Below are 22,922 nucleotides of genomic sequence, written 5' to 3'. Positions count from 1 at the left end.
AAGACGTTCAGAGAGCTTTTCCGTAAAAAGCACTCTTTTTGAAAGTACGTTTATCTCAAGTGTTCATAAGCAACTTCTGCAAGATGGCTGCAGACCAACTAGAAATAAAGTCATACAAGGTGCAGGATTGATCTGAGCACTCTTACAGCAGAACTATGATTTCTCATGTTTTTCTTTCCTTATTAAACTGAAGCATTTCACTTCCAACTGACCTGCGACCCGTGAAGCCAGAGAATGTGCAACACACAGCCAGTAGGACACATTGGATAACGACCAAACAGACGTTAGTGTGTATGAGGGATTGTGGGATGGAAGAGAGAAACTCAACCCTGCAGGAGACACTTGTGTTCAAAGCCTGAGGAAGGGAGGGAAATAGTTTGTGTGTGTGTGTGTGTGTGTGTGTGTTAGCGTTTGTGCTTTTTGAGTGTTTGAGGCTCTAAACGCAGCAGGACCAAGCTGACCATTTTTTCCAACCTTTTTTAACAACAGCAAGTTGGGCTTGGAATAAAACCAGCACTCTGTCCAACTGCACAAACATCTCAGAAAGAAGGCACTGTGAGAAAACAACGAGAAGGTAAAGAATGAAGGAAAGGAGAGAAGAGAAGAGAAAGAAAGCAAAAAAGAGATATTGTTTTAAACAAATATATATATATATATATATATATATATATATATATATGTATATATATGTTTTTAATATATATATATTAGTGCTATCAAACGATTAATTGCAATTAATTGCATGCACCCCCTTAAATGTTTCACTCTTTGTTATATTGCTGCCATTTGCTAAAATCATATAAGTTCATTTTTTCCTCATTAATGTACACATAGCACCCCATATTGACAGAAAAACACAGAATTTTTGACATTTTTGCACATTAAAAAAAAAAGAAAAACTGAAATATCACATGGTCCTAAGTATTCTGCTCCTTTGCTCAGTATTTAGTAGGAGCACCCTTTTGATCTAATACAGCCATGTGTCTTTTGGGGAAAGATGCAACAAGTTTTTCACACCTGGATTTGGGGATCCTCTGTCACTCCTCCTTGCAGATCCTCTCCAGTTCTGTCAGGTTGGATGGTAAACATTGGTGGACAGGCATTTTCAGGTCTCTCCAGAGATGCTCAATTGGGTTTAAGTCAGGGCCATTCAAGAACAGTCAGAGTTGTTGTGAAGCCACTCCTTCATTATTTTAACTGTGTGCTTGGGGTCATTGTCTTGTTGGAAGGTGAACCTTTCACCCAGTCTGAGGTCCTGAGCACTCTGGAGAAGGTTTTCATCCAGGATATCCCTGTACTTGGCCATATTCATCTTTCCCTCGATTGCAACCAGTCGTCCTGTCCCTGCAGCTGAAACCCCCCCCCCCCCCCACAGCATGATGCTTCACTGTTGGGACTGTACTGGACAGGTGATGAGCAGTGCCTAGTTTTCTCCACACATACCGCTTAGAATTAAGGCCAAAAAGTTCTATCTTGGTCTCATCAGACCAGAGAAACTTTCAGGTGTTTTTTAGCAAACTCCATGGGGGCTTTCATGTGTCTTGCACTGAGGAGAGGGTTCTGTCGGGCCACTCTGCCATAAAGCCCTGACTGGTGGAGGACTGCAGTGATGGTCTACAACTTTCTCCCACCTCCCGACTCTATCTCTGGAGCTCAGCCACAGTGATCATTGGTTGTTCTTTACTTCTCTCACCAAGGCTTTTCTCTGCTGATAGCTCAGTTTGGCTGGACGGCCAGCTCTAGGAAGGGTTCTGGTCATCCCAAAAGTCTTCCATTTAAGGATTATGGAGGCCACTGTGCTCTTAGGAACCTTAAGTGCAGCAGAAATGTTTCTGTAACCTTGGCCAAATCTGTGCCTTGCCACAGTTCTGTCTCTGAGCTCTTCTGGCAGCTCCTTTGACCTTATGATTCTCATTTGCTCTGACATGCCCTGAGAGCTGTAAGGTCTTATATAGACAGGTGTGTGGCTTTCCTAATCACCCCCTTTCACCTTCACCTTTCACCCCCTTTGACCCCCTTTCACCTTCAGAACTGCCTTAATTCTACGTGGCACTGATACAACAAGGTGCTGAAAGCATTCTTTAGAAATGTTGGCCCATATTGATAGAATAGCATCTTGTAGTTGATGGAGATTTGTGGGATGCACATCCAGGGCACAAAGCTCCCGTTCCACCACATCCCAAAGATGCCCTATGGGGTTGAGATCTGGTGGCTGTGGGGGCCATTTTAGTACAGTGAACTCATTGTCATGTTCAAGAAACCAATTTGAAATGATTCGAGCTTTGTGACATGGTGCATTATCCTGCTGGAAGTAGCCATCAGAGGATGGGTACATGGTGGTCATAAATGGATGGACATGGTCAGAAACAATGCTCAGGTAGGCCGTGGCATTTAAACGATGTCCAATTAAGGCACCACTAAGGGGCCTAAGTGTGCCAAGAAAACTTCCCCCACACCATAACACCACCACCACCAGCCGGCACAGTGGTAACAAGGCATGATGGAACCATGTTCTCATTCTGTTTACGCCAAATTCTGACTCTACCATCTGACCGTCTCAACAGAAATCGAGACTCATCAGACCAGGCAACATTTTTCCAGTCTTCAACTGTCCAATTTTGGTGAGCTCGTGCAAACTGTAGCCTCTTTTTCCTATTTGTAGTGGAGATGAGTGGTTGTAGCCCATCCGCCTCAAAGTTAGTGTTTTGTGGCTTCACAAATGCTTTGCTGCATACCTCGGTTGTAACGAGTGGTTATTTCAGTCAAAGTTGCTCTTCTATCAGCTTGAATCAGTCGGCCCATTCTCCTCTGACCTCTAGCAGCAAAAATGCATTTTCGCCCCCACAGGACTGCCGCATACTGGATGTTTTTCCCTTTTTACACCATTCTTTGTAAACCCTGGAAATGGTTGTGCATGAAAATCCTGGTAACTGAGCAGATTGTGAAATACTCAAATACTGAAATACCGGCCCGTCTGGCACCAACAACCATCCTATGCTCAAAATTGCTTAAATCACCTTTCTTTCCCATTCTGACATTCAGATTGGAGTTCAGGAGATTGTTTTGACCAGGACCACACCCCTAAATGCATTGAAGCAACTGCCATGTGATTGGTTGATTAGATAATTGCATTAATGAGAAATCGAACAGGTGTTCCTAATAATCCTTTAGGTGATATAGATAGATAGATAGATAGATAGATAGATAGATAGATAGATAGATAGATAGATAGATAGATAGATAGATAGATAGATAGATAGATAGATAGATAGATAGATAGATAGATAGATATGTGTGTGTGTGTGTGTGTGTGTGTGTGGATGGATGGATGGATGGATGGTATATTTGTAATTTCAACAGTTAACAATTAACAATTAATTAAATTGTTAATTTTGGTGAGGTTGAAAGAATTCAAATAAACCTTAAATCCCAATGCAAAAAGTCTGTAAAATTGAGTTTGTGCTTCTTTGGGATGGCACAATCAAGCGACGTTCACTTGCAGAACACAAGCTTCTAGATGGAAGTCTGAAGTAATACATTTAGGTAAATGGGTGCAGAGCCAGTGGTGGTTTTGTAGGTAAACATCAATGTCTTGAATTTTATGCGAGCAGCATAGAACATTACCTAGAACCATACGTTTTTTGTTTGTTTTTTTAATTCCCAAGAAAAACATACATATAGAAAAATGTTAAGTGATTTAATCTTCTTCTGTTTATATATTTATAGTATATTTGTCAGTTTAGTTCAACAGTTTATGTAATATATAATATAATATGTAATAGCTTACATTTTACATATTATTTCCAGATGTACTGTGAAATTGCTAAAGTAACACAAAATTAAAACTATGTACATGTGGTTAAAATAGAAAAGATAAGAAAAAAAGAAGGCACTTACGTTGCAAAGGAACTGGTGAGAAGACCGAGGCTGGCCACAAACGCTCCACAGACGGCCGTCTTCCGGCATCCGAAGTGATCGGTGAACATACTGACCACCGGAGAGCAGAAGAATATCATCCCCATCGCCAAAGCACCAACCCATGCTGGAGAAAGAAAGAGAAAAAGATGTGGTCAATAAATGATGAAGTATATTAACCTTATTTTCCATTTGCCAGACTCAGTGCCACAATGCTACATTGTTCTGGGAGGTTGGATACATTGCTATCATAGATATGTACTGTATATACATATCAATGGTTGCAAGGTCATTCTGAGTATTTTTAGTGCCCTGCTATATAATTGCTAGGTATTTTACTGGCCTCAAGTCTCAGTTAAGTCTAAATTTGTGGGATTATTATTATTTAAGTCACACAATGCAAATCGCTGACCTTAAGCAATACAACAGAAAGCACCACAAATAAGATCACTGTCAAAATAACCAGCTTTGAGATTAATATGTGTGAACAAATTTTTCTCATGTGATGAATGTGGACAAACACTCACTAATCTGATGATATCTCGAACAGTGTTGGGGGTAACACATTACAAGTAACGCGAGTTATGTAATCAGATAACTTTTAAGTATCTAGTAAAGTAACAGCATTTATTTTGTTTCCCATACTTTTGTCTTCCCATGTTGCCATGTTGAGAGAAATTCGGGAGTAAGTGCAGCGGTGTTGTGTGAACATCATGCTTACTGTAGTTTGGCTAAATATGAATATGTATTTACTCATCTTACCTGCTTCAAAATGAAAAAAAAAAATGTAAATGCAAACTCAGAATATTATACAATAATTACATGTTAAATAAAACAAATATAATTTATGTATTTAATCCCATTTTATTAACCAATGTCTTTGCTTCTGGCCTTCGATGAACTAATTCAACCATACAAGCAATAATGACACATTTATGTTTAATTTTGTTATTGCTGAATAATGTTGAACTTTCCTCTCCTGCGTCATATGCTTTATGCAATTTGTTTGAGCTGCACCCTACTGTACAGACATGAATTTACATTTACATTCAGCCTGAGGCATATTCATTTCACTTTTGTTATAAAAGGGCTTTTACATTTGTAAAAGAAAATCTTTTTTTATATTAAAACAAACAAGCAAGCCCGGCCCAGATTTATAAAGCAACTCAAAAGTAGCATAATGCAGTACTTTCCATAACAATTAAGTACTTAATTTAGTACTTTAGTACTTAATCCTAAAATAAAAAACTTTGTCCTTCTCTTTATTTATTCCTTCCCTTTCTAGCTTGTACTTATTTGAATAAATGCTTGAAACTAGGCATTTCAAGCACTTCCTGTGTCTGTTTGACAATTTAAGAAGAATCGCTTTATATACAGGTCCTTCTCAAAGAATTTGCATATTGTGATAACGTTCATTATTTTCCATAATGTAATGATAAAAATTAAACTTTTATATATTTTAGATTCATTGCACACCAACTGAAATATTTCAGGTCTTTTAGTGTTTTAATACTGATGATTTTGGCATACAGCTCATGAAAACCCAAAATTCCTGTCTTAAAAAATTAGCATATTTAATCCGACCAATAAAAGAAAAGTGTTTTCAATACAAAAAAAGTCAACCTTCAAATATTTATGTTCAGTTATGCCCTCAATACTTGGTCGGGAATACTGGATGTTTCTACTCCAGACTCAGTCCACTGCTTCCGCAGGTCCCCCAAGGTCTGGAATCAGTCTTTCTCCACAATCTTCCTCAGGGTCCGATCACCTCTTCTCGTTGTGCAGCGTTTTTTGCCACACTTTTTCCTTCCCACAGACTTCCCACTGAGGTGCCTTGATACAGCACTCTGGGAACAGCCTATTCGTTCAGAAATGTCTTTCTGTGTCTTACCCTCTCGCTTGAGGGTGTCAATGACGGCCTTCTGGACAGCAGTCAGTTCGGCAGTCTTACCCATGATTGCGGTTTTGAGTAATGAACCAGGCTGGGAGTTTTTAAAAGGCTCAGGAATCTTTTGCAGGTGTTTAGAGTTAATTAGTTGATTCAGATGATTAGGTTAATTGCTTGTTTAGAGAACCTTTTCATGATATGCTAATTTTTTGAGATGTATGCCAAAATCATCAGTATTAAAACAATAAAAGACCTGAAATATTTGAAATAATGAACTTTATCACAATATGCTAATTTTTTGAGAAGGACCTGTATTCCCAAATTGTAAATCACTTTGGATAAAAGCGCCTGCAAAATGACTAATTGTAAATGTAGGTAACACCAGACCAGTCCACCATGTCCGGTCGCAGGAGTGCTAGAGGACTTGACCGGATTTGCCTGGTTAGGGAACTATCTGGAGAACTATGCGTTATGGAAGATGCACGTACTGATGCAGAGCAAGTACAGGACAGAGCAAAGCTAGGACTGGGTCTGCCTCCTCTAGGAGCAGAGTTTGCAGGTTCACCACTTGGTCCCTAAAGGGAGTGGTAGGAACCTTGGGCACATAGCCCAGCTGGGGTCTCAGTGTTGCACTGGAGAACTCAATTCACGTTTCATCAATCGAAAATGCCTGGAGGTCCCCCACCCTCTTGATCGAGGTCAATGCAGTCAGGAGTAGGCTTTTCATGGAGAGAAACTTCAACTCGACTGACTCCAAAGGTTCGAAGGGAGCAGTTTGTTGGGCACTTAGCACCAATGCTAAATCCCAAGAGGGTAATGAGGGGGGTCTGGGAGGATTTAACCTTCTGGTCCCCCTAAGGTTGTGAGTAGCTTGAGTTCCGGGGAGCAGGTCCTGTTGGGCCAGTATGGACCCACTAACAAGACCTGCTCCTCGTCCTCCCTGATCTTGCACAGCATCTGTGTGAGTAAGCTCACTGGGGGGAATGCGTATTTGCTATTTGCGAGTTGCGACACACGACACTCATTCAGCCTCAAAGGACCGGGATGCATTGGAGGATTCCACATGAGCCTGACATTCTTGGGGGCCTGGGAAAGCATAGCCGTTATCTCTGGGTCCGACTCAAACAATGCCACTCTCCCCAAAGGGCGCTTGAGGGATGAGGAACTTCCTCGGGAGAAGCCCTCACCGTTAACCTCAAATCACCTTCAACTCCGCTGGAAGCAGCGATGCCCAGCGATTGCCTTGTAATTAATGTTAATCAAACAACAAGACAGAGAAAATCTCTTGACTGAATTTTTTTTTTTCATTTTAATAAAATGTATGTATATTTCAGTATTGTGGATCTGTACAATTTCTGTATTTCTGAAAAGCACTGTATACTTCATTTTGTATCTTTTTTCCAACATATGCTCATTGGAAATATATGCCTCTACCTACATTTCTGCAAAACTCCAAAAACTTACTTATACACACGAATCGCTGCAGTTTCCAGTTGAAATGAACACTAGAGGCAGTAAATCTCCAACAACTTATATTATACTTAAATAAAGTAATAAACTTTTTCACATATTTGCAGGTCCACAGTTTCGATTAATTTTTTCGATTAATCGACTAATTTTCAAATAATTATTTGAGGAATATTATGTTATGAATTTAACATGCTGTGAGATTTGAAAACTGATGCATTTGAAGGTAAGCATCCAGCTTCATATGCATGAGTTTTCTCACTAAGTAGGTCTGCTCGGTTGCTCAGACAATACAGGTTTGCTAATGACATCTGCTTATGGTTAAAAGCTATGGTTACATAAAGGAGTAACTGAACAAAGCGCCTAACAGGTGTATTTCACAATGATTGAAATACGAACCCCGTGAAACTATGGTTTAACAAAACAGAGTTAAAATAGCATGGCTGCATCAACAAATGCATTTTTATATCACTTTTATATCACTTTAGAGGCAAGAATTTCAAATGAGCCTGGGCTGCTTTTGTCTATAGTATTTTTTTTTTCATGCTTTCCACTTATTTCTTTGTTGTTTACTTGTCTTCAGTGAGAACTTTAGTTTTACTGCTCAACTTGCAAATTAGTCTTAAAAACAAACATTGTGATTGTGATCTTTCCTGAAGAAATTGCGCTATATTTTTGCCATATTGCCCACCCTGAACACAAACAGTAGATTTGACACATGCATGCACCCAAACACACATTCTTTGTTCACCCAGATAATTCTGCAAAGAGACAGAGAAGAAAGTCCATCATCTCTGTATTTAGAGCACTGGCCAGTTACAATCGACGTCAAGCTCAGACAAACAAACACACTGCATGTTTTTTCATGGTTCAAAGGTAGTTTAATGTCTGCACAGTAAGTCTGGAGTCTAAGGACACTGGTTCAATATTTGACGCTGACCTGTATATGTGTGTGTGTGTGTGTGTGTGTGTGTGTGTGTGTGTGAGCCCTCCTCGGCGAGTCATTCTTGGCTGAGGTTCAGTGGAAATGTGGCCCCATGAATCCAGAGAGGAAGCGGTACTTTAACAAACCAAGCAAATGACTGTTTATCCATATTTTGTAGAAGAACACAAGGTCAGGGTCTACATAAGGCCCCTCCGACTCCTGCTGGCTTATGCAGTCGTACGAGACGTATGTTTTCCACAGGTTTCACAGTCAGGGTTTTGTTTGTTGTTTTGTTAGCTTCGCAAATGACCAAACTTTCTGTGATGTTCAGTTGGAACTACGAGTTCAGAAGATTAGAACAATGCAAAGAGTCCCTGTTTAGGAATAGAGTGTTCTGAAAGACCCGGTTCTAACAGCTCGGATAAAAGATTATGCAGAAAACATGAGGTGAATAAAGTCTGTGTGTGTGTGTGTGTGTGTGTAGGGGAGTCTGAGGCCACGTCTCAAGGATTAAACATTCCAGTGACTATTAGGAATGGATTACCTTACTTCTCCAAGATAAAAATCAACACAGAGAGCTGAAAATATCAGAGGGTTTTAGTTTTAACCTATGATAAATAATGCACAGCTAACAACAAAACAAACAAGAAAAGGAGCCTGATGCAAATGTTCTAAGAGGGGGTGGTGGAATCGAACTTGAACTGGTTTTTACCAAACAAAAAAGGGCCTGGACAGTGTTTGCTTACAATATTCAGAAATGTATCCAATTTTTTTGATCTTAAATCTTTCATTTTGAATTTCTGAAAGCAAACCCAATGGATTTAGCTGTTTTGCTGGAGGAAAAATCTAAATGAGTGAAAGCGGAATAAAGAGAAACTCCCTTTGTGGGAAAGAATTACACTTTAGAATTCTTTTTCAGAAAAATATTATTATTACAGAAGTTCTATATTTAAATATAACTTAAAATATATTTATTCATTAAAAAAATAATTGTGAATTGAATGTAATGTTTGTGGACAACTAATTGCATGTTAATTGCAATGAATGAAAATTTATTGCACACTAAATTGATATTAAATGCTAGCTATTACTTTTTTGACATGCTTAAGTAGGGCTTTAAGTAGGCAATATATCTTTTTATGTAATTTCAGAAATACATCTATTGTCTCTAAAACATATCTTATTGTTAAAATGTACTGCCAAATATGTGGACAAGCATTTATTATAAATTAAAATATACTTTAATGTAATTTCTATTGAAACTTGTATATCAAGTAAATATAATATACTATCATATATATTATTATACTATCAATATATATTGTAATATCGAATAACAGGTAATTTAAAATAAAGTACTTGGAGCCCAGTCTCATGAAAAGATCATTGCAAAGACCATTTCTGCATATAAATAGTATGCCAAATAAAAACAGAAAATCGTGGCGTTGGAACACACATTCATGTGATCAGGTTTCATGAGATCAGGTTAATACTTTACATGTGCTTTACTAAGTCAACGCATCAAAATGAGTGGACTTTTTAAAGCATGACTAAACATAAAAAAAAACAATTTACTTTAAAGTAAAACTATAATTTGATATTATTACAAAGTGCACTTTTTAAAACCATACTTAAATGTGTTAAGAAACATAGTCATGAAAGTTTTTCTCATTAAGTACACTCAAGTGACCTTTTACTTCATTAAAGGGTTAGTTCACCCAAAAATGAAAATCAGTCTGCGTTTTACTCATCCCCAAAGCATCCTAGGGATATATGACTTTCTTCTTTCAGACGAATACAAGTCAGAGTCATATTAAAAATTGTCTTTGACCTTTCAAGCTCTGTCAAAAAATTGTCTCACACGGCTCCGGGCGCCTCAAAGCTGACGTAATTCCCCTGGAACTGCTTCATTTACAACTGTGAGTGCAAGCTATATTAAAGTGATTATTACGTTTTGAATATGGTTATTTTTGTTCATATGTTCACCCCTCGGAGCTGTGTGAGACACTTTTTTTTATGGAAGGGTGCTTTTCATTTCACGTCTTTTGGACCGAAGCAATGCAGCACCCACTAAATGCAACGATAGAGCTTTAAAGATCCAGAAAGATCTGACTGGATTGATCTGAAAGAAAAAAGTATTATATACCTAGGATGCTTTGGGGGTGAGTAAAACGCAGCATAATTTTGGGGGTGAACTAACCCTTTAATATTATATTATCAGTAGGCACAATTGATGATTTGTTGTCATATTCCATAAAGTTAAGGACTTCTTTGTTACAAGGGTTGATTTTTTTTTTCTTGTGCCAAACACATCACCATGATACTCCTGTAGGATGCAGAGCATTGTTATGCAGAATCTAAAGCGTAATATTCAGTCTAGTGTTTTGTGTGTGCCCATGTCACAAGAGTGTGTCGAGTGAAATCACACCATATGACCTCACTTCGCTCCCATGCGGCTGACAGCTGAAACAGAGTCTTGAAAAACAAGAACATTTCTCGTTTCTCTCCTGTCACCCCTTTGACTGCTTTTGTAAGCAACAGGTTCTATTTGTTTACATTTTTCTGGACGAAAAATAAACCAGAGAAATCCAAAACTGCCAAAAAAGGAACAAGAAACATCTCGAATCTCTGCTCTCCTCTCAACTTACCAAACAGGTGACCAAAGAGCACGGACACACTCCATGCTCAAACCAAATAACAAAACTAAACACAAGGGGTAAAACAAAGAATAAGGCAAATAAACAACATACAGGGTAACAAAGCATGCATACTTTGGGGCTAGAAATACTAGAATTAAAGAGGTGCACAAACACAGCCCAGCCCAACCCTCATGAAACCCATGCGACATCGCCTTTTATACTTCCGGTTGGCAGGTGACAGAAAGGGTAACCAATCAAGATCTAGTGGAAAACACTAGATCTTGTGAATATACAAACATAACTGATCGTAACAACAGCTCCATGAACTTTTAAGCCTTTCTTTCTTACTCTAACATCCTCTTACTTCCTTTTCAGTTCTCCAAAAAATTTTTTTAAATCATACTTTTTTTGTCTTTTACAAATCAATACAGTAAATCTGCATTCGCCTACTAACAGTGGGTAAATATACATTCAAAAAATTATAAAAAAAATCCATACCATCATTTTTCAAATGCCAAAGGTCAAAACTTCCATTGTCATAGAATAATAATGTTATTTAACCTAATAAATGTGCCTGATGTTGTTAAACTCCACTTCTCTATGAAGAAAATGAATGGGATTTTACTTGCACTCATTTCATTTATGCCACTCTTCTCTGCTTTTCATTATATCACTCTCTCATTCTCTCTCTCCTTTGTTCCAAATCACCCAGTCCTAATTCTCACTAATGAGTTTGCTCCACATGTTTTATTATTGGATCATTTGTTAAATGAGGTAGATAAAAACAGAAAGGACAGCAATGAATGGTGTTTTCCACCTAGAACCGAAATAAAAGGGAAAACAAGGAAACGAGTGACCCACTAACACTGACAGATGCTCTTTGACAGATTGTGGATAAAGACACTCGGCCGCAGGAAAGCACGGATCACTCTCTCTGTACATCCCTTTCTTCTTCCTACATGCGTTATTCCCTCAATTTTCTCTCTGTCTCTGTTCATATCCATCTGTCCTTATAAGACCCTTCAAGTCTATCTGTCAGAGTGAATCTAGAAAAACCTGTCAAGAACACGTCCGGGTCATATGTCAAAGCAAATCAAAAGAAAAAAGTAAAAAAATATCTTTTGAATAAAGAAAAATAAAGCCATTGAATTGCATTGTGACTTTATTTTAATGACAAAAACAGTTTAATCTGAAAAAAAAACAAAAACATTCTATCTCGGTAATGAGTACCAAACTGATTATGTAACCTAATATAACCTATACAAAAATAACTTAAAATGTCCACATGTCGATAATAATTTGTAGCTTAATAAATAGAAGATGTTCCAGCAAGGCAATATTTAATGTTTTATTTTTATTTTCTATAGGGATTTTCTAGCAAAAACTACTTGTGTAAAATAATTTACATACAACTATTTCTGCAGGGTTATTATAGTTAAATGAAACTAAAATGAAAAAAATAAAATTGTTACTTAAAATCTTATTAAAAAAAAATAAATAAAAACTTTCTGCCGAGGCAACATTTCTCATAATTTATTTAACTTTATATACTAAAATAGTAAAAGATTGAAAAAAAAACCCAACTTTTGAAACATAATAAACATTAATTGAAATAAAATATAAAAAACTATTTTTTTAAGGTTGCTGAGAAAACTTTTCTAGTTTAAACCTGATATACTAAAATATCTAATGAAAAGCAAACAAATACAAATTAATTAAATTAAATAAGAAAAAACATAATTACTAAATATTTAGCTACAATTAAAATAAAATTTAAAATAAGAATAGAAAATAGAAAACATACAAAAATAAATGCGGATTTAAATTATTAACAACAACTATAATATATTCAAAAATAACATTGCTTCAGGAAAATTTTCATTAAAAATATTTGCCTGTGTGTTCTGATTTGCATATCACACTCATGGCACAAAATTGCTGAATAATAAACAGCTGTAAACACACACCTATGTAAATGTTGCAAAACAAGTTTTAAGTCAATAAGTCAAAACACTGCAAAAATGCATCCTTGCTTTAAAATGAATCAGAATTCAGAATTCAGAATCAGAATGAGCTTTATTGCCAGGTATGTTTATATATACAAGGAATTTGTTTTCATGACAGAAGCTTCCACAATGCAACAGAATGACTAAAGAAGGACAAAAACACAGATAATGAAATAATAAAAATAGAACAAGTGAACAGAGAATTACAACATACAGATTGACAATTGTATGTACAGGTATATTACAGTAGACAGTTTTGGGTAGCACTTTATTTTACAGTCCTGTTCCCCATGTACATACTATGTACTTATTATAGTAATTACTATGTAATAACTAGGTACTAACCCTGAACCTACCCCTAAACCTAAACCCCATCTATTTACCTTGTATTACCAGAACTTTCTTAGATAAATACACTGTAAGTACACTATAAGTACATGTAAGTATGCGTACTGTAAAATAAAGTGCAACGCAGTTTTGTATGTAGAAGTAGTGTTGTGTGTTCAACAGTTATTATCAAGTGTTCATGATACGGATTGCCTGAGGGAAGAAACTGTTTCTGTGTCTAGCCGTTCTGGTGCTCAGAGCTCTGTAGTTTTCGACCAGATGGCAACAGTCCAAAGAGGGAGCGTGCTGGATGTGAGGGGTCCAGAGTGATCTTGGCAACCCTTTTGCTCACTCTGTATAAGTACACTTCTTGGAGAGTAGAGGGAAATTGTACCAATGACTCGCTCAGCAGTCTGGACTATCCAACGTTGTCTTCGGAGTTCAGATTTGGTAGCCGAGCTGAACCAGACGGTTATATGGCACTTTTCCACTTCCACTACGTGGTACGTTCAGCTTGGTAAGGCATAGTACGGTACGGCTTGACTCGGCTCGGTTTGCACTTCAAATGCAGTTTAGCATTGCTTTAGAGTGGACAGGAACTTTTTCATTCCACATTGCCCAATCAAGCTCTCACTGGATCCACGCCTCTGCTATCAATGAGAGGAATGTCTGTACTTTCTAGATAGACAACGAAACAGGCATTTTTGTGCTGATTTAAATCTAGCAGTTCTAGCCTAGTGGGCCGCGGTGGTATTGCAGGTGGGCCGCCAATTATTTTCTGTTCATTTCCAGTCCATTCTAGGGCTGTGCGATTAAAAGAAAACGTCCTAAAATCACGATTTGAGCGTGCGCATATGCCTTACTCCAGGTTCACACACTGTCTGTGATGCGCCTTTTTTTCTGAGCCAATGTTGACGGATCAGAGCGTTCTCACTGCGGTAAAAGGCTAGCAATAAAAACGTGCGAAAATAATTCATGTCTAACACATGAGCATAGAGTGAATTTGTTAGTGAACAGGATGCAGTTTAAGTGAGAGGAGACACGTTTTAAGTGTGCACACTCTCTCCTCGCAAAGCAGCATGTATCTGAGCAAGCACGACCGGTTTTGTGACAGAGCAAAGGAAATCTGCTGCGAACAGAGAGATTCGCACTCGTGCATTATTTTAATGTGCTTTCGCGTTATATTTATGCGCTCTGACCGCATACACATACTGTATACACACTGCAAACACCTGAGGCACCGCTACAATTAATGAGCTCTATGAACAATGCATGGCAAAAAATAAAAAAAAGTCCCTGTATACAGGATTTTTTTTTTGTTTTTTTTTTTTTGTTTTTTTGCCACAAGTCTATACATTTTTTTACATCTTCACTATAGTGATAATTTTGACTTATGTCTGTTCTAGAGATGTTACAACTTTTTGATAAAGCTCTGGTTTTCTTTTGGAAATATGTTTCAAATTAATCCTGAATGCATTTATGACTGTAAAAGCACAATTGCAAAATTGATTAAAAAAAATCGCGATAGTTTTTTTTTTTTTTTGTCCATATCGCACAGCCCTAGTTTATTCAATAAATATAGTTTAAAATCTAGCTTCTGAGTACTAAGTTATTAACCCAACAATAGCGGGGTCAGTTAATTTTTTTGAAGTGGGCCGCGCAAACATATGTGTTTGGTTGTGTGGGCCACGAGTTGAAAAAGGTTGGGAAACACTGATCTAGACAGACCAGGAACTTTTGTGAGGACAAAACTCCCGCGGCGTGTAGAAAGCTTTACATTTAATGAAAAGCACTTCTAGATTGGGACCGCATATCTTCTTTAACAAAGTTACATCTGTGCACCACCTCTCATTGATGTAAAACCATGTCCCACCGCCACAAGATTTCTCCATTGATTCTGCGTTACTGATCCACTCTGAACAGTTGAAAGCCCGGCAGATGTAGCGTGCTGACCGGTATGACGTCATTCATCCAGGTTTACGTGAAACACGGAGCAGAAGAATGTGAAAAATCCTTTGTTATCCTGGACAGCAGAAGGTTTGTCTGTTTTGTTGGTTAGAGAGCAAAGTTTTGCCAGATGGATGCTAGACAGCACCGTTCGAAATCCGTGTTGTCTGAGATTCACGCGTGCTGGCTCGCTTCCCACGCTTGTGCATCCTAAAGCGTTTGATCAGCGCCACTGCTCCACCAACTACAATGTCCAACAAAAAATCAGAATAGTCGAAAACTGGTGAAATATTGGGTGTTGTGTACTGCTGAAGGTCCAGTAACTTGTCTCTGGTGAAACTGATTGCAGGGACATAACTAAAGACTGGACAAACTAACAAATAACATAAAAACAACTGCGGAGCATGCCATGGAGGCAGCCGCCAGCGGCGCCATCACGAGAGAGAGAAAAAGATTGCTGTGTTACAAATGGTTTGGTGTATCAAAAAGATTTGAATAACTTCTGACCAGCATGATTTGAAGATGATTTGACAATAATTTAAAATTCAAGTTGGGTTGAAAGAAACCATATTAATCAGAGAAGTACAAAATGGGGTCATTTGGTTTATGAGTTATAAGCTCAAATGTACACTACATTTGGTGGTGCTACAGAGTTAAAATATTCAGCCCACAATATGCTTCTAGTGGCGAAAAAGTAAGCAAGTGAACATAAACAATAGATGAATTTGCTTTATTGTTGTTTGACACCTAAGGCATCTGTCAAACATATTCACAGACTGACTGTCTCAGAGTGTCCTGGATACCAAGTAGCTTGAAAAGTATCAATTGCATGCCAGACTGCCAACGAACGCTTTCACATTTCACCAACACATGTTTACTGTTCTCAGTCCTTCATCTCATTTCACCTGTGCTGCAAGGAAAGGCCTTTTCACCAAGGTTGAATATTCAGACTTGTGTTTGACCTTGGATTTCAGATTTTATGCAGGATACAAGTTAACAATACTTTAAAATCCTTATACAGATAAAATGCCAGGTTTCAAACAGACTCACTAAGCCATTCAAATTCTTAATTAATAAATGCTCCAGAGAAGGACTTTAGAGTTCAGAGTCATAATTAATTAATGGTGCACTAAAAAACAAACTAAATAAAAAGTATTTTTTATAATCAGTTAATCAACTTTCTTTTAATAATCAACACTTATATAAAAACATATATGCATATATATATATATATATATATATATATATATATATATATATATATATATATATATATATATATATATACATACATACATACATACATACATACATACACACACACACACACACACACACACACACACATATATATATATATATATAGGCAGTTTTATATAAAATGAATAAATCATTGAAAAGTTATTGCTGAAATATATACATAAAAGTGGTGGAGCTCTTGAAGAACTGGGAATTAAATTATTTTGTTCCTCCATTTTTGGCCAACACTTACAATTATTTTTTCTGCAAAATATTTGTTGTTGCTGAAATTGATGCATTACTAATTTATCATGTGATTTTGGTTTGAATAAAATGGGCTTTAACTTTATTGGTACAGCAAATAATAATAATAATAATAATAATTGATTTTTTTATTAATTATACTGCTGCCGAGAATGATGGGAAAGTCTGATAATGCAAGCTAGAAAACTCAAGAAAGTGTCCAAATAATATTTTTTGGTGTACACAAAATGCACACAAACTTCACTGTACACCAAGTGCACATTCACAATTGTTCATAGTTAGCTTCCACTAAGTTACACAGACATTGTGGCAGTTTTCATATGTGCTCATCTCTAAAATACAGTACAATCATTCTAACAAGACAAGAAGGAAGTAAAACATCTACAAGGCTTTAGAGCCAAAACTATAATGATAAAGATTGCAAAAATAATTAAAACCTTCCCAAAACCTGGTTCTCAAACTAATGCAAGGTGAAATCCTTTAGTATTTACTGCTTTACTTCTAAACCATGCTTTTAAGACTATTTTTCTTTAAAGAAAAGAGTGTGTAGAAAAGTCTAAAAACGTCTAGGAAAGTATGTGATGCAGATAGAGTCAGCGGAAACACAGCTGAGAGCATCCGAGTTCATGTGCTCCAGATATACATATAGGTAACATGATCTGAATCTATGCATTACCAGCAGTCCTTCTGTAGGCACGCGTGTGTGTGTGTGTGTGTGTGTGTGTGTCTGTGTGTGAGAGAGAGAGAGAGAGAGTGAGGAACGCAAAAAGAAAGAGAGGGAACATGTAAAAGAGTGACATTTGGGAAACTGCAGGTGTGTATAAGGTGATGTCAAGTACAGCTGAATGCCAATTAAAGGTCAATGATGTCACTCTTTTTGGCACCTGCGTTTTTTTTGTTTTTTATGAATTGATCCAGTTTCATCAGACAGTGATCTAAATACAACTCTTACATGACAAACATGTTTTCACTTTCAGAACTTAAATAAATAAAAAAATTATCTATTATTTTTTTTTTTTAATTGTGTCTCCCCTATTGAGATTTAACATAACTTTTGTGTTGTGTGTGTTGGGACAGGCCGAACCATGTGAGCGAGGCTGGGGGATACAGGACATGCCCCTTTAAGCTCCGTGTGTTCTGACACTACCCATGAGCCCCTCACAGACCAATCAAATCCCTAACACACGCCTACATCACAGCCATCACAGCAGATTAAACAAAGGGCCGTCATGCAGAGAGACAGAATGAGAGCGACAGAGTAGAAGAATTCTTCGATTTTTTTGTGAAACACACTTGTCAATGGAGGAATGTTTTCAATATTTGCTCTGGAAAATAGAAAATACTGATGATTATAATCAGAAACATCATTCTAGAAAACAGGTGTAATTAATACAGGTGTTAAAACTACTAATTAAAAAATAGATAGCTGATAGCAGTTTTTTTTTAATATCAACAAAAATCAAATCACTATTTTTTTCCAGTGATTCGTTTTATCAATGGGTGCTTTTTTACTTTGTATGATCTTTAAACAAAAACAATTTTATAATGATTTTGTAAAGTAAACTATTGATGATTGATCAGCATATGCATATATGAAAGACTTAGTTTCATGACCTTGAGAACAAGATTTATAATATAAAATTAAATTGTAAGATTGTCAACACTGATATCTCTTATAATTATCATGATAGGAATCATAATTATTATATAATAAATAAGATAAAATAAAGTTAAATTGTTTTTAATTTAAAACCCACACATAAATACATACATACATATATTAATTATTACAGTACATTAAAAGATTATTCAGTACATTATACAAGAAAATATATTTTTCCCTTTAGTTATTTTTTGACATCTGTGAAAATCTTTTTTCAGAGTGAAAACTGTTTTAGAATAAATCATACAATATTTTTTTTCAGTGTATTAGCCTAATACTTGCCTAATGCAATTTATTAATCTTAAATTCCTTTTAAAACAAAAAGGAAAAAAATTCCTTCTGTATGAAAAAAAAGTTTCATACAATGACCCACAAAACTGAATCAAGCCAGAGAGTAGAAAGAGATTGAACACACACACACACACTCACAATATTGACTGGCACAAATAATTCATGCACATATTTTCATTAATCACAGTATTACTTTATAAATACAAGGGAGAAACCATCGAAAACACTTTCTCATAACGCTCATTCTTCGTAGTCTCCTCAAACCACTCATTTGTCCTCCTCCTGTGGGCCTGATTTTATTAATGTTCAAGATGTAAACATCAAATAGTGATGTTGTACAGCCAAGTAAGGAGTCTGAACATTAAAACTAAGCTTTTACTGCGTGTTGGCCATAAAAATGGAGCTCAGAATGCAAGACAGATGGCAATTCCCTGAACAACAACCAGAGGCCTGCGAGACATTTACGAGATTATAAGCATGTGGACTCGCTCTTGTTTTCTCTCACGTTGGCTCAGACAGAGGATCTGAAGTGAGCTCCGGGGTTGTCGGGTACATTCACAAGTTCAGAAGAGTTTGTGACAGATACTGCTTTCTTCTGCATTGAGCACTGAATTGATCTCTTGGTCTGGTTAACACAATGTGAGAGCTGCTAACATGCTGTTTTATCATGCTGATGTTATTGTAAATAACTGGGTGGGAAGGTCCAAATGATTCAAGATCAGCACTAGGACTTTTCACTGTTTCTTCACTCCACTGGTCTGTGTTTAGGAGAAATGTGTGGATAGAATGATGATTTCTCTGATCCGTGAGCATGGAGTGAGAAATGGAAAGCCCAGACGGGAGTGGAGCAATTACAAAACGCTTTGGACGGTGAAATTGCTGCTACTTTACAATGACCAGAATAAAACTCTAAAAATGTTTTATGATAATAATCAGAAAATATATTTCTGATAAGTTAATGAGTGATATGGTAAAGTGATGGTATATATATATATATATATATATATATATATATATATATATATATTATACAGAATATAGAGTTTTGTGGTGACATATGTAAACAAATACTGCCATACTTTTATTTCACCTTTCGACAAAATCCCCCCAAAATAGGCTGTGTTCCTGTGTATTCTCAGTAGCAGGTGTCAGTGTGTGATGTGAGTGGGCGTCTCCCTCTGTCTGTGGCGGGTCCAGAGAGCAGCTCCAGGCGCCTGTCACCAGACTCTGTGGCTCGAAAGACCAGTTATGATCCCTTAAGCCTCTCAGGATCAAGCGTGCCTGCAATCTCCTTTCACCTCACACTTCCAACACTTAGTGAAACACTGAAACACACTCACCCACTTTAAACTGAGACGCCTGGTCCGTCAGTTCCTGATGGTCTTTCACCAGCATCATGTGCAGAATCCCGAATGAGTTCTGGATGCCGAAAATCGAGCCGTTGCACCACGTTGCAGCGAACACCACGACCCAGCCGAAGCCCCCCTCCGGTGGAACAAACCCCGGTCCCGGGTGTGCGCCGGGCGGCGTCGCCGGACGCTTGTCGGGGCAGCCGGTTTGTATCAGCTGCATCGTGCTGTCCTCCGGGGCGAGCTTACCCTCCGGTTCCTCATACTCCTGCGTCTCTTTATGCTCCACTGCAAGATGTTCAGTATGTCCAGCCTGCGGTTCAGTGGTCAATTCTTCCGAATCGGGTGTCCCGCTGGCTGCTCTAGCAGTGTTCTCATTGCTTTCTGGGTGCATCCTATATGCCTCCGAACGGGTGGAAGAGAAGAACAGAAATAAATCCCCTTAAAATCTGAAACTAAGTCAATCTCGCGTGATTTTGCATAGATGATCACTCATAATCCGATCGATAATGCCCAAATCCTGTTACGAGAGATCACTCTTCATAATAAAGCAGCAGGACTTCCAGCAAACTGAGGAGAACACAGTGAGCGCGCGCTTTAAGCCGAGTCCGAAGCTCTTTGCTCTCGGTTCACATCCCTTTTAATGTCGTGCACCGACTCCTCCTCTATCATTTGTTGAATATTTACACCGGATCTGCTCTGCTCACTTCTGCACTGTTACAGTAAAACAGTGAAACGTTCCGAGACGCTCATTCTGCGAGAGCTACAATGTAACCACTCAACGTTCTACACACACGCTATCGTCATTCCGCTGAAGTTAACGTTGCAAAGTGCGATAATGTATCGATTAAACGCTCTGCGCACGTTACAATGCAACAATTAAGCGTTCTAAAGAACAACTCAGTGTAGCAGTTCCAGTAAACAATCACCACTGAGCAGATCCCGCTGGATTTAAAATTCCACCAGCGCAGGATTACGGAAAGAACCGGATACCGGAGACCACCCCCTCCTCCGTGGCTTCAGCCCGTCCCGCAATTGGCCTGGAACAAGGAAGCGCGCGAGGATCTGTACAGATGACACGAGGAGTAGATTTACAGTGTTATAGGTGCCTCCTGGTGACACATTTACAGCCAGTCAAACAAATGGAACCGAGAGCATCCGGTGAGCAATGCATTTGTGGCAAGTGCACAATCCATCAATGCTAGTCACAAATCACACCGTTCCTGATTGGAAATGGGTCAAGGGCATCGTTTTAAACGCTCTCCGGGCCCGCGGATGAGAGTTTGGTCGGTAGAATCGGTGCATATAGAGGCGTGTTTGGGAAGCCATGATGGGTTATTATAGTATGGAGGAGGAGGATCCGTGACGCGCTTCCCTGTACAGTATAATGCTTCTAATGTGACCAGAGGGACACATCCACACATCCTTCCATACATAGGCCTATGTGTGCTTCCTTTTACATTACCCCACTTTTACATTTTGGCAGATGATTTTATCCATTATTATTTAGAAAGTGTTTGAACTATATCTTTTTATTTAAATATGTGCTTTATCGCGAAGCAACGCTCTTTCAGTTGCACTATATGAATGTTGCATAACTGTTTTTGTGTTTTGGAAATGCATCACGCAGGCTGAAGAAGTGTATTTAATATGCGATTCTCCTCCAGCCGTTTTTCTTTGTCAAATTTACAGTGCATTAATTGTGCTTTAGTGTTTATTTTTATTATTAATCTCAGGTGTAATGTGTCGGTTCCTTTCTCAATGATCGCTGTTGACCACTAGAGTACAGCACAGATCAACATATGAGCCCTGAAGAAACAAGTACTGTCTAGAACAGGGGTTCCCAGACTTTTCAGATCACGACCACAAAAACACAGTACCAGTACCTCGCGACCCCCACTCTCATCTGAGGTGGTTAAAGTATACAAACATTTTGCACAACTGTGCACATGCACCCTACAGTGACAACACAAAGAAACACAACAGTCTAATGTTACGTCCTTGGGCGTAATTTTGTGCAAGGTGTTATTTGTGCAGTATTTAATTATTGCCACTATGTTGATTACAGTTTGTTTTGGCAGTGTTTTGTCTCTCTATTCTGTCTACAACAGCCAAAAGCTTAATGAAGATCAGCTGCTTCTGATTGTCATCAATCACCTGGTTGCTCTGATTGGCTGCTGGAGGGAAAGCTTGTGGATAAAAGCTGAAGACTCCATCTGAAATGTGCCCCTTCTTGGCCTTTGCTGCCTCTGGAGACTTTTCACCTGCCCTCAGACCATAGCATGTGTGCGCGCTAGTTGTCCGTTTACATTGTTGTTGGTGTATACAGTTTGAAACGTTGGAGAGTTGTGGTTTATTTGTTTTTGTACAAGGAAGCTCCCAAGGTTAGACCTTAAGGTGAAAGTTTAATTAATTTTGGAGCCGTAGGGAGGATGACGCCATTTCTTTTATGGTCCATGTTTTCACCTGTTTTTGGCTAGAAAGGGAGTAAGGTAAGACTTTTGTTGTTTATTTTGGATTTTGTTTTGAGAGCTTAGAAAAGTACTCATTTTTGTAAATTAGATCTGTTATGTTTGTTATTTTGGCCTGGTCCCCTCTGAACTTTATTTTGCTCCATGCTAAGCATCTTTCTTTGAGTTTGTTAAATAAACCAAAATTCTAGACCATGACTTTGTAGTCAAGTCTGTGTAGTTTTCTGTGGCATGCTGGGACAGGAGAGAAGGTCTCCAGGTGGTCGGTAGAAAAGTTGTTTTCTACCTTGTTTAAAAATTTCCTTGTTTCTGCCATCCCAGACCCTAGACCAGGGAGGCACGTAACACTAACAACAATAATATAATTTTCTAGTAATTTACTCATTACTGACATTTCAACATTAATCTTACATAATTAATTGGGTAGGCAAAATGCTGGAGTACAAAATTCCACGTTGGAGTTTTATTTTTAATTCAACCTTATTTTTATTGTTGTCGGTAAAGTTTGCTATTTCTAATCCTTTTAAAAAA

General features: G+C 37.9%; 1 protein-coding gene across 2 annotated transcripts in view; it reads right to left on the bottom strand.

Moving 5' to 3' along the window:
- slc16a2 (solute carrier family 16 member 2) overlaps positions 1–20,890 on the bottom strand; it is a 37,342-nt gene extending 16,452 nt beyond the window's left edge. Inside the window, exons 1-2 of one of the 2 annotated variants that reach the window (XM_052574616.1) lie at positions 19,912–20,890; positions 3,898–4,042 (exon numbers count right to left, since the gene is read on the bottom strand). In XM_052574616.1, coding sequence (XP_052430576.1) covers positions 3,898–4,042; positions 19,912–20,314 — 548 coding nt within the window. In that variant the 5' untranslated portion in view covers positions 20,315–20,890. The remainder of the gene's footprint in view (positions 1–3,897; positions 4,043–19,911) is intronic. The other variant, XM_052574618.1, reaches the window with a different exon arrangement.
- Positions 20,891–22,922: the final 2,032 nt, after the last annotated feature.

Source organism: Carassius gibelio, chromosome B14 (genome assembly GCF_023724105.1).
Source record: "Carassius gibelio isolate Cgi1373 ecotype wild population from Czech Republic chromosome B14, carGib1.2-hapl.c, whole genome shotgun sequence".
NCBI lineage: Eukaryota > Metazoa > Chordata > Actinopteri > Cypriniformes > Cyprinidae > Carassius > Carassius gibelio.
The sequence above is the reverse complement of the archived record's forward strand: the minus strand, read 5'-3'. Positions and strand labels throughout refer to the sequence as shown.